Source organism: Rhinolophus sinicus, chromosome 16 (genome assembly GCF_057876585.1).
Source record: "Rhinolophus sinicus isolate RSI-liver-muscle chromosome 16, RSI-T2T, whole genome shotgun sequence".
Classification (NCBI taxonomy): domain Eukaryota; kingdom Metazoa; phylum Chordata; class Mammalia; order Chiroptera; family Rhinolophidae; genus Rhinolophus; species Rhinolophus sinicus.
In genome coordinates this window covers 88,564,445-88,577,781 of record NC_142516.1, presented here as the reverse complement: position 1 = coordinate 88,577,781, position 13,337 = coordinate 88,564,445, and the positions used below count along the sequence as shown (strand labels likewise).

At 35.5% G+C, this 13,337-nt stretch overlaps 1 protein-coding gene across 10 annotated transcripts in view; it reads left to right on the top strand.

Moving 5' to 3' along the window:
• IFT88 (intraflagellar transport 88) overlaps positions 1-13,337 on the top strand; it is a 127,132-nt gene that overhangs the window by 49,003 nt on the left and 64,792 nt on the right. For all 10 annotated transcript variants that reach the window (XM_074330134.2, XM_088792717.1, XM_088792714.1 and 7 more), the window contains 2 exons: positions 1,137-1,207; positions 6,073-6,159. In XM_074330134.2, coding sequence (XP_074186235.1) covers positions 1,137-1,207; positions 6,073-6,159 — 158 coding nt within the window. The remainder of the gene's footprint in view (positions 1-1,136; positions 1,208-6,072; positions 6,160-13,337) is intronic.

Here is a 13,337-nt window from a genome sequence, read left to right as displayed (position 1 = left end):
CAGAGATTATAGTACAGACTGACTGTACAATTTTAGTGAGGAAAAAAAGGAGAATCTTAGGAAAAATAAGATTACATGCCATTCTTTAAGAGTAGTATCTTGACCAAGGAACCCCAAAGTTTTTTTTCTTTAGTCATTGTTGAGCAGAGGAAATTAAAACCATATGTACTAACTACATCAAGAATGAAAAGAAGTAATTCCTCATCCTTAATAATAGAGTGCAGCATAATACAAAAGTCATATTTTCAAAGACACGAGGAAATATTATACAATGTTAAGTGAAAAATACAGATATACATTCATACATGAACATAAACTGGAAGGAAATACACCAAAATAGAAACAGTGGTTTCTGAGCAATGAGATTAATATTCTTAATGCTTTTATAATACTTTTCAGACTTTTACACATAAATTATTGGTAGACTACTATATTATTTCATATAAAGTCAAACCATATGAAATTGCCTGTATTTATAGATCAAAATCGTACGATAATTTCAATTTCGTAAGTTGAATTGAACAGATTTTTTGAATAAACTGTCAGGGTATTGCAGTTCAGTGGTTGGCTCCACTACTTAGTACTCACTCTCCTTGTGTCTTCGTTCCTTTATAAGTAAAATAGGACTAATTATAATAACCTACCTTATAGGATTGTGAGGACTAAATGAGGTAATGCTTGCACAATGCTTAAAACAGTACCTGGAATATAGTTAGTGCTGGGTAAACATTAACTATTATATATTACTTTCATAGTGAGGAAAAAGAATATATGTTGTGAAAAAATCATCTGTGTTTTTAATAGAAAATAGAGCTATGTCTCAGACCAAGTAACTGATGATCATTAAAGCATTTATGTTTGAGTTTAGAATTTATATCACACAGCTTCTGTGTACTTGGTCCTATTCTTTCCACCCTGCCCTTTTATCAGCTGCTCAGAATCTATGCAGTTCCCTGGACAATGTGATAATCAGAAATAAGAAAAAGTTCTACTTTACTTAAGGGAAAGTAGTATAGAAAGATTAATTTACTCTTCAGTTTGTACAACTAGTTAGTTCTGAGGTCGATTAGAAATCTATGTTCATGGTGTGTATTTCTGAATTATTTGTGTTTTTTCCCCCAATTTTATTTTCCTAGGATGATACACATACTAATCTAGTAATTGAAGCTATAAAAAATGATCATCTAAGGCAAATGGAACGTGAAAGGTAATATTTTGGGCACTTAAAACTAAATGTAGGTTAAATTTTTACAAAAACAGTTGAATGTGCTGTCTGATTATTTCTTTTGACACTTGCTATATGCAGTATATTTCTTGAATAGTCCTATTGTTTCATCATTTCTATACTGGATGCTCTTTTTCTCCTTCAAAATAATCTCGGTTTTCATGCTGATCCTAGTGATTCATACTCAGTTACTCTTACTATTTCTTTGTAATTCACTTTCCTTCTGCATTTGGTGCAGTGTTAGAATTTTGTTTATATTACCGTGTTTCCCCGAAAATAAGACCTAGCTGAACCATCAGCTCTAATGCGTCTTTTGGAGGAAAAATTAATATAAGACCCGGTGTTATGTTATGTTATGTTATGTTATGTTATGTTATGTTATGTTATGTTATGTTATGTTATGTTATGTTATGTTATATTACATTATATAAGACCTGGCCTTATATTATAGTAAAATAAGACTGGGTCTTACATTAATTTTTGCTCCAAAGGATGCATTAGAGTTGATGGTCCAGCTAGGTCTTATTTTTGGGGAAACACGGTACTTTTATTTTAAAAAATTGTATCTTTATGTAGTTTTGTCCAGCCTCCTAATTAAATTTCAACTCCCAAAGACAAAATTCTTCTATTTATTTCATTTCTTTCTTTCTCCAGTATGGTATCTAGTCTCTGCCAAGTATGTTTTAAAAGTTCTAATATTTATTGAATATGCAACAGGTATATTAGGAAAATATCATGTGATAGAGGGGCCTTAATTTCTTTTCAGTTGTGGTAAAATACATATAACATAATATTTTCCATCTTAGCCACAGTGCATCATTCTTCATGGTCGGTAGTGTTAGGTACATCACCTTGACTTGTAACCAGTCTCCAGAACTCTGTGCCCACTGAACAACAGCTCCCCAGCCCCCACCCCTAGGCCCTGGCAACTGCCATTCTCATTTCTGTCTCTGCATTTCACTGCTCTGAGCCTCATATATGTGGAATCATAGTGTTTGTTCTTCAGTGATTGGCTTACTGCCTTTAGCACAATGTCCTCAAGGTTCTTCCATGTTGCAACACGTGACAGGAGGTCCTTCCTTTTTAAAGCTGAATAATGTTCCATCATATGTGTGGGTGGCCCTCAGTCTTTAGGAATTAGTTTAACATTAAAAATAAAATAGAGACGTGTATTTCTGGAAGTAGATGTACTTTTTGCTGTTCTTCCCAGTGAGTACAAATAGAAACCTTGGAAATTGTATATAAAACAAATATATATAAGATAAAAGGTGGAGAGAAGAGGACAGATCAGCTAGGGATCTCAGGACCTGACGAATAACATGTCAGTGAGTTCCTCTCTTGTTCCAGACTTGGAGCTGACAGAGCTAGCTATCAGAAATTTCTGGTGGGTGCATTAAACAAACTAACAAAAAGCATGCTTTCTGTAGCCAGAGGACAAGGAAAGGGGTCGGCTAGCAAGACAGAAAACTTTTAGAAAAAATACCACACAGAAAAAAAACAAAAACCTGGCCCCACCCCATGCATGCCAGCAAATGTCAGGTGGGGGCCTAGACTTCCACCCTCACAAGGCTAGGAGACATCCAATACCCCAAAAGCCCAAATAGGGAGCCAGGAGTTTAATCCCCAAAAGCCCTTAATGAGTCCCACCCATCTGTGGTGTCAGTGACAGCATATGGGGAGCCTCGAATTGCACCCCACCCAGCAGTAATGAGGCACTTCTCCCCTTCTCTCCTGGGGAGAGTTAGGAATCATCAACGGTAACCCCACCATGGAACTGTGGCAGAAACAGGAACCCCTACCCCACCCAGCAGAAATAAGGAACCTTCCCACCTTGGGTGTCAAAGGAGGCCATGTGGAGAAACAGACTTCTTTTATCTAACAATAATGAAGTGATGTCTCTTCTTCCCCTGCTGGATTAATATCAAGAAATCCAGCCAAAACAGAAGACTTAAATAAAATTCAGTGTCATAATGCAGAAATGTCCAAGTTTTTATCAAAAATCACTCATCATACCAAGAACCAGGAAGATCTCAAACTGAATGAAAAAAGACAATCAATAGATGCCAACATTGAGATGATAGACATGTTAGAATTATCTGGTAAATGTGAAAGCAACTGTGATAAAAAGACTTCAACAAGCAATTATGAACATGCTTAAAACAAATTAAAAAATAGGAACCCTCAGAAAAGAAATAGTTTCAGCAAAGAAATAGAAGCTATAAAGAAGAGCCAAATGGAAATTTTAGAACTGAAAAATACAATAACTGAAATAAAAAGTTCAATGGACAGACTCAACAGAAGAATGAAGGGAACTGAGGAAAGGTTCAGTGAGTTGGAAGATAGGAAATGGAAATTACCCAACAGAGGGAAAATAGACGAAAAAACAAAAATGAACAGAGCCTCAGGGACTTCTGGAACTCTAACAAAAGATCTAACATTTGTGTCATCATTGTCTGGTAAGGAGAGGAGAAAGAGATTAGGCTAACGGAAGAATGGCTAATTATGCCCCAAATTTGGCAAGAAAAATAAACCTACAATACAAGAAACATCATTTCTACACAATCTCTTCCAGAAAATAGTTCATTTTATGAAGCTACTGTGTTTCCCTGAAAATAAGACCTAGCCGAACAATCAGCTCTAATGCGTCTTTTGGAGCAAAAATTAATATAAGTCCCGGTCTTATTTTACTATAATATAAGATGGGGTCTTTAATATAATATGATATAATATAATATAAACAATATAATACCGGGTCTTATATTAATTTTTGCTCCAAAAGACACATTAGAGCTGATTGTCTGGCTAGGTCTTATTTTCGGGGAAACACGGTAGTATTACGCTAATACCAAAATAAGACAAAGACAGTACAAAAAAAGGGGAGGAGGGACTATAGATCAGTATCTTATGGATATAGATGCAAAATCCTTAAGAAAAGATTAGCAAACTGAAGTACTGTCAAAATAAAAAGGATTATGCACTATGACCAAGTGGGATTTTCCTAGGAGTGCAACATTGGTTTTGCTATCTAAAAATCAATATAACACAGGGTGTCAATAGAATGACGACAAAAACAACATGATCATTTGGTATAAACCCAAACATACTTTTTTTGGTACAAAATTCAATATGCTTTCATGCTAAACAAACCAAAAAACTTTAACAAGCTAGGAGTAGAAAGGAGGTGCCTCAGTCTGGTGTAGGACATCTATGAAAACCCACAGTTTGACATCACACTCAATGGTGGAAGACTGAATGCTTTTCCCCTTAGATTGAGAACAACATAAGGGTATCTACTCTCATCAGGTCTAATCACCGTGTGCTGGAGGTTCTAGCTATGAAAATTAGTCATGGAAGGGAGTAAGAGATCCAGACTGGATAGGAAGAAGTAAAACTACCTGTTTACAGAACACGTGATCTTGAATGTAGAATATCATATATAATATTTTAGAATCTAAAAAATTACAGCAAGGCTGCAGAGTAAGAGGTCAATGTGTATACTACAGAAATATACTATACAATGAACTATACAAAATGAAATTAACGATTACATTTACAATGGCATAGAAACAGGAATAAATTTAAATGAAATGCAAAACTTATACTCTGAAAACTATAAAACATCACATTTATGGATAGACACTTAATATTGTTAAGATGGCAGTGCTCCCCAAATTACTTTTTAGAGTCAATGTAATCCCTTTATAGATTCAATGTAAATCCCAGCAGTGTTTTTCAGGAAAGTGACAAGTTGATCCTAAAGTTCATATGGAAATGTAAAGGATCCAGAATAGACAAGACAATCTTGAAAAAGAAGACAAAGTTGATGGACTCGAACTACAAAGCTACAGCAGTCAAGACATAAAGATTGACCTATATTGGGATGGAATTGAGAGTCCAGAATAAACTCTTACATTTATAGTCAATAAATGTGCCAGGATGATTCACTGGGGAAAGGACAGTCTTTTCAACAATGCCGGGACAATGGGTATCCTCAGGGAAGAGAGTAAAGTTGGACCTCTTTATCACAACACTGGTATGACTAGTCAAAATGACAGATGTAGTGTGTTGGCGAGTGTGTGGAGAAATTGACATCTTATGCTGATGGTGGGAATGTAAAGGGGTACAGCCACTTTGGAAAACAGTCTAGGAGTCTGTCAGAAGGTTCAACATAGACTTACCATATAACCTAGCAACTGCTCTCCTAGGTATACATCCAAAAGAAATTAGAGCATATGGCCACACAATAACTTATATACGAATGTTCATAACAACATAATATCCAAAAAGTGGAAACAACCCAATTGTCCACAACCGATGAATAGATAAGTAATATGTGGTCTATTAGATGGAATACTTATTAGCCATGAAAAGGAATGAAGTAGTGACACACAATGCTACAATGCACAGTAACTATGCAAATATTATGATAAATGAAAGTCAGACACAAAGACCACGTATTGTGTGGTTCCATTTGTATGAAATAAATGAAGTGAATCTATAGTCATGTGGTATTTGGTTTTACTTACCACACACTGTTTCTTGTGTGGCCGTTCTCACCCTTCCCTTTCACGTCCACAGACAGTGCACCTATGTAACGTCAGCTGCAGAGCCTTTTTCTCTCCAGTGTCTCTTTCTTTAGTTTGCCAGCATGCATCATAATGTAGGGAAAAAATGAACCATTGATCTGGACGGGAGTCATGGCTTTGAACCTGACTTATAATAGATTTCTAGTAGAACTGTCCACCATGTCATAAGCTTTCATTTGATAGAAAATGTTCACACTTAAATCTTAAGAAAAAGAATGTTATGCCATGTTCCTAAATAATTCTTTTGTTTGTTTGGTATAGGAAAGCCATGGCAGAAAAATACATCATGACAGCTGCAAAACTCATTGCTCCTGTGATTGAGTCGTCCTTTGCTGTAGGTTATGACTGGTAAGAGAGGAATCCAGTGTAGCTGGGTAGGCACGCTGCTCTTTTTTCATAGTTTATACTTTTACAGATTTAAAATTCTATTAGAAATTTTAAATATTTGAATTGTGAATATTGATTTCTACTTACCAAGCAAACAATAGTATATGGCAAGATTAATATAGGCCATTCTGAAATATTTGAATATTTTAAAGTATAACTATCATAGGCCATTCCAATATACTTTTCTTGTCGTTTACGCCACATGAGTTAAGTACTGAGGCCATTTGACCTGAGGATACATAATCGCTCCCACTGTATAAATTCCAACCCTTGCCCTCTTTCATTTCACTTTATCTTTTCTCATTTTCTTCTTTTTCTACCTTAAGTTTGTCACCAGTACTAAACTTTCTATTGTGAGTAATATCTCTCACCCCTAAAGAGGCTATTGTCTGCTAATGGAATGGATCCTACCTGGGAGTGAAGAGGTGTATCAGAGTTGGAAACCCCTTAGCTCATTTGTTGAATGAATAGTTGAATTTGTTTCTTACTTCCACTCAGTACAAGAATCCCTTTTATAGCATCCCATCTGGGCGGCCATTCAGTCTCTGCTTGGATTCTTCCAGCGTTCAATTTATTTGCTTTACTTCGAAATACCTTTAGGGTTAGAAAATTATTCTTTATATTGAATCCAAATTTGCCCCTCATGAAACTTTTCTATGCTCTTTCGAGCAAACATAGAGTGAGTCTATGACCTCTTGTATATGTACCTCACCAGAATTTTAAAATCCCAAGACACATGTGCATGGTTAGAAAATCAAGTAGGTACAGAAGAATTAGTCTTAGTTTTCTTCCCTCCCTCTTTCCCTCCCTCCCTTCTTTTCTTACTGAGATAAAATTGAAATATTGTATTTGTTTCAGGTATACAACATATAATGATTTGATATTTGTATATATTGCAAAAGGATCATGATAAATCTAGTTAACATCCATCACCATACGTAGTTACAATTTTTCTTCTTGTGATGACAACTTTTAAGATCTCTCAGCAACCTTCAAATGTGCAAAACAGCATTAACTATATGGTCACAATACTGTACATTGCATCCCCGTGACTTACTTATTTTATACCATGTTTCCCTGAAAATAAGACCTAGCCAGACTATCCGCTCTAATGCATCTTTTGGAGCAAAAATTAATATAAGACCCGGTTTTATTTTACTATAAGACCGGATATGATATATAATATAATATAATATAATTAATATAATATAATATAATATAATATAATATAATATAATATAATATAATATAATATAATATAATATAATATAATACTGGGTCTTATATTAATTTTTGCTCCACAAGACGCATTAGAGCTGATTGTCCGGCTGGGTCTTATTTTCAGGGAAACACGGTAACTACAAGTTTGTACCTTTTGACTCACTTTATCATTTCCCCCACTCCCTACTTCCCACCTCTGGCAACCACCAATCTATTCTCTGTACCTGTGTGCATGTGGTTGTTTTTTGTTTTTGTTTTTCTTCCCAGTTTCCTAATTACTTTTCATGTTTGTTCTTGGTAGAAGTCACTTATGCCTTCTTTACCATATTATTATTACCCTTCAGAATCTTACACATTCTGTCTATTCCTTGGGATCCATTGTGTCTCTGGTTTTAATTTCTACTGGAGGCATCATACTTGGTCCATGGCGTTTTGGTTTTACTGGTTGCTTATCTTTCTTTTTTTTCATTCTTTGCTTCTACTATCGAATCAGATTTTTCTTGGAGTTTTTCCTCCCAGAATTTCTCTCTCCTTTAATTTCTGTGAACTGATCACTGTCTTGGTCTGCTGTTAAATGTCATCTTGGGGCTTACCTTCATTTCTTTCCCAGTTTCCATCCTCTTTCTTATTTAACACTTTATTTTTCCCTTGATTTCATCCTGAATTAACTCCCTAAGATTTGTCTGTGAATATCTGCAAATGTCTAATTCTATCCTCATTCTTGATTGATCATTTATTTCATCAGGTATAAAATTCTAAGTTGTAACTTGTTTTCTTTTAGAACTTTAAAAACATTTCTTTATTGTTAACTAGCATTGTTGCTGATTAGAAGCCTACTGCTAGTCTCATCCTTATCTGTAGGTGATCTGCATTTTCTTTCTGATAATTTTTATACTTTTCTTTGTAGTTTTGTTATTGTGATGTTTCATGTAGAAGTGTTTTAAGTTTGTCCTTTTTTTCTATATTCCTCCTGTACACTCAGTAGGCCTCTCAATTTGTAGCCTTATGTTTCCTTTCAATTTTGGGAAAGATTATTATATCATTGTTCGATGATTTACTTCCTTCTTCTCTAGTTTTAAATTTTATCAGTGGATTTAAACTTTTTTGTCACTTACCTTCCTCTTAGAGTTTCCATCTCAGGTTTTGCTTTGCTTTCTTGAGACTTTCTCATCCAACCCCTCCACTTAATTATTGTATTTTTGCATTGTAACTTTGTGTTTCCAAGTGCACTGTCATTTTCTCTGGTGGTGCCTTGGTCATGGTTGGGGGTGAGGATAGGCCTGCAGGCTGCACAGCACACAGACATGGAGCCGCCAGTGGTCCCATAGCAGACCCAGTCAGCGTCACACCTCCGCCTTCACACTGCGTCTCTGAGTGCTCCGTTTCATCTGGTGGGCAGTAAATCCTCTCCTCGGTCGCAGCTTTCTCAGTGTACCTTCCTTTTCTCTGCTCTACATGCCAGCAGTCTTTCTCTTCTGGAAATTGTATTTGCTCATGGAGGTGGAAATGGGAGAAAAATGCACATGGCTGCTACTGTTTTGAATCTGAAGTTTTGCCAATCATTGGTAATAGTGATGTAATGGCTTCCTTCTAAGTGTTTTTTCTTTTCACATAAAATTCCAGTTTCTTCACCCATTTCAGATACAGTGTGTTTTCTACCTGACTGGTTGCCTGCCTGATTGATAAACGAGCCCCTTCTAATGCTCCCGTGTCTGCACATAGTACCCACGTGTGTCTGAGCAAGGCCTAGCACACCGGGATCACTGTGTCCCGTTTTGTGGCTACCACGCTGTGCCTGTACCCCAGACCTGCTTGGCTGTGAGGAAGGGCACCTCGCAGTACGTGAGCTCTGCTTGTCTTTGGTCACACTGAAAAGCGTGTATCATCTGTTCTGCTATTACTGACTCAAACCCGGCTCCTCTTAATGTTTGCTATGGCATGCATACTTAACTTTTTAATGTTTTTACCTTTTAAAAATGTGATTGTACTTGTCATTGCTACCTAGCAGTTGGCATATAAGTGAAATTTTGAGCACTTATCAAAATGCCAACCAGGTTAATTGACAACTTCCACTAAATTAACATTTTAACTTACCAAAATTAATTGCTTTTGTCGTGTTAGACTTAAGATCAGGCCAGACTAGATGTTTCTACTCATGTATCATTCACTTTTTTCCTAAGCATGTGTTTTCATTTGAATATGTTTCTATTGCATAAAAAAAAATGATAGGGTCACTTAAGAAATGTTGACAAACACCCACCATGAAATATGAAAATTAACATATTAGCATTTATTTTAAAAAATAGATTTCAGACTTTTTTTATATAGTTGCTGATAAAATGAAAGAAGGAATATAAGTAGGAGACCCACTCTTTCACTGAGGTTCCAGATTTTCCCTCACATATTGTTTTACGCCAGCCCAACATTTTCCCCTTTATTTATTTTTTTCCAGGTTAATTGAGATATTATCAGCATATAATATATGTAAGTTTATGGTATCCAATGTGATGATTTGATATATATATATGTTGCAAAATGGTTACCACAATAAGGTTAGTTAGCACCTCAATCCCCTCACATAATTACCTTTTTTGTGTGCTAAGATTTTGTGTGTGTGTGTGTGTGTGTGTACTTTTTAAATGTTGTATTGTATGTAGGTATATATATGTGTGTGTATATATATATCTACATTTTTTATCCATTTATCTGTCAATGGACACTTAGGATATCTTGACTGTTTCGTTTAATTCTGCTCTGGTCTTTTTTTTTTCTTTCTGCTAACTTTGGGTTAGTGTTTTGGTTTGTTTAGTTCCTTGAGATTTAAAGTTAGGTGTTTTCTTATAATTTTTTTAAATTAGTTTCAGGTGTACAAAAGAATATAATAGACATTTATCATTTATATCCCGCACACAGTGATAATCCCCCTCCCCAACCTACTACCCCTCTGACATCGCATACAGTCATTACATTTCCACTGTCTCTATTCCTAATGCTGTACTCCACTTCTTTATATATATATAAATTGTAGTTGATATTCAGTATTGTTCAGCTTCAGCTTCAGGTGTGCAGTACAGTGATCAGGCATCTACATCATCACTGAGGTGGTTCTCCCTAATGGCACAAGTGTCCATGGGATACCCTACAGAATCTTTACAACATTATTGATTATATTCCACAAATTGACTTTTATATCCCTGTGGCAATCCTGTGGTTATCGATTGTGCTTTCTAATCCTCTCACCTTCCCCCTTATCCCCACCCCCCTCCCATCTAGCAACCCTCAGTTTTTCCTCTATGTCTCTGAGACTGTTTCTGATTAGTTCATTCATTCATTCTTTTCTTTAGATTCCACATATAAGTGAGATCATATGGTATTTGTCTTTCTGTGTCTGACGTATTTCACTTAACATAATGTTCTCTAGGTCCATCCATGTTGTTGCAAATGGTAAAATTTCTTTCTTCTTTATGGCTGTGTAATACTGCATTGTATAAATGTACCACAGTTTCTTAATCCAGTCATCTACCTATGGGCATTTCAGTTGTTTCCATGTCTTGGCTATTGTGTATAGTGCTGCAATAAACATAGGGGTGCATAAATTTTTTCGAATTAGAGTTTTGGATTTCTCCGGATAGATACCTAGGAGTGGAATTGCTGGGTCATAGGGTAGTTCCATTTTCAGTTTTTTGAGATACCTCCATACTGTTTCCCACAGTGGCTGCACCAATCTGCAATCCCACCAACAGTGCACAAGGGATCCCTTTTCTTCACGTCCTCGCCAGCACTTCTTATTTGTTGATTTATTGATGATAGCCATTTTGACTGGGGTAAGGTGGTATCTCATTGTGGTTTTTGTTTTCATTTATCTAATGATTAGTGAGGTTGAACATTTTTTCATATGTCTGCCATCTGTATGTCCTCTTTAGAAAAATGTCTCTTCATGTCCTCTGCCCATTTTTTAATTGGGTTGTTTGTTTTTTTGGAGTTGAGTTGAGTGAGTTTTTTATATATTTTGGATATTAACCCCTTATCGGATGTATCATTGACAAATATATTTTCCCATTCAGTAGGATCCATTTTTGTTTTATTGATGGTTTCCTTTGCTGTGAAAAGACTTTTTAGTTTGATGTAATCCACATGTTTATTTTTTCTCTTACTTCCCTTGCCCAAGGGTTATATCAGTAAAAATCTTACGCCGGGTAATGTCTGCAAACTTTCTTCCTATGTTTTCTTCTAGGAGTATTATGATTTCAGATCTTACATTTAAGTCTTTAATCCATTTTGAATTTATTCTTGTATAAGGTGTAAGGAGGTGGTTCAGCTTCATTTTTTTGCATGTGTCTGTCCAGCACCATTTATTGAATAAACTGTCTTTACCCCACCGTAAATTCTTTCTTCCTTTGTAATAGATTAAATGACCATATTGGCCTGGCTTTATTTCTGGGCTCTCTATTCTGTTCCATTGATCTATGTGTCTGTTCCTATGCCAGTACCATGCTGTTTTTATTACTGTAGCCTTGTAGTATAATTTGATGTCAATCATTGATATTATTTCTCAAGATTGCCGAGGCTATCCAGGGTCTTTCATGGTTCCATATAAATTTTAGGATTATATGTTCTATTTCTGTGAACAATGTCCTTGGTAGTTTCATAGGAGTTGAGTTGAATCTGTATATTGCCTTAGGCAGTATGGACATTTAAACGATATTCTTCCTATCATGAGCATGGTATGTGTTTCCATCTATTTGTATCTTATTTAATTTCTCTCTTCAGTGTCTTATAATTTTCTAAGTACAGATCTTTTATTTCTTTGGTTAAATTTATTCCTAGGTATTTTATAGTCTTTAAAGCAATTGTAAATGGGATTGTTTTCTTAATTTCTCCTTCTGATATTTTATTATTGGTATATACAAATGCAACTGATTTCTGAATATTAGTTTTGTATCCTGTTACTTTACTAAATTCATTTATCAGTTCTAATAGGTTTTTGGTGGAGTCTTTAGGATTCTATATATATAGTATCATGTCATCTGCACATAATGAACTTTACTTCCTTCCTCCCAATTTGGATGCTTTGTTTTTCTTTTTCTTGTCTGATTGCTGTGACTACAACTTCCAATACTATGTTGAATAGAAGTGGAGAAAGTATTGTTCCTGATCTTAAGGGGAATGGTTTTAGTTTTTCCCCATTGAGTATGATGTTAGTTGTGGGTTTATCATATATGGCCTTTATTATGTTGAGATATGGTCCCTCTATTCCCACTGTCTTAAGAGTTTTTATCATAAATGGCTGCTGCATTTTGTCAAATGCTTTTTCTGCATCTATTGATATGATCGTATGATTTTTATTTTTCATTTTTTAAATGTGGTGTATCCTATTAATTGATTCGCAGATGTTGAACCACCCTTGCATAACAGGAATGAATCCCACTTGATCATGGTGTATGATCTTTTTAATGTACTGCTGAATTCTGTTCACTAGTATGCTGTTGAGGATTTTTGCATCTATGTTCATTAGGGATATCGGCCTGTAGTTTTCTTTTTTTGTGATGTCTGTGTCTGATTTTGGGATCATGATGATAGCGGCCTCGTAAAAAGTGTTTGGGAGTCTTCCTTCCTTCTGGATTTTTTGGAATAGTTTGAGGAGAATAAGTGATAATTCTTTTTTGAATGTTTTGTAAAATTCACCTGTAAAGCCTCTGGTCCAGGGCTTTTGTTTGTTGGGAGCTTATTGATTACTGATTCAATTTCCCTGGTGGTAATCAGTCTATTCAGGTTTTCCGTTTCTTCTTGAGTTAGCCTTGGAGGGTTATATGCAGCTAATTTGTTGGTATGTAGTTGCTTATAGTAATTTCTGAAACTTTTTTGTATTTCTGTGGAGTCTGTTGTCCTTTCTCCTCTTTCATTACTGATTTTATTAA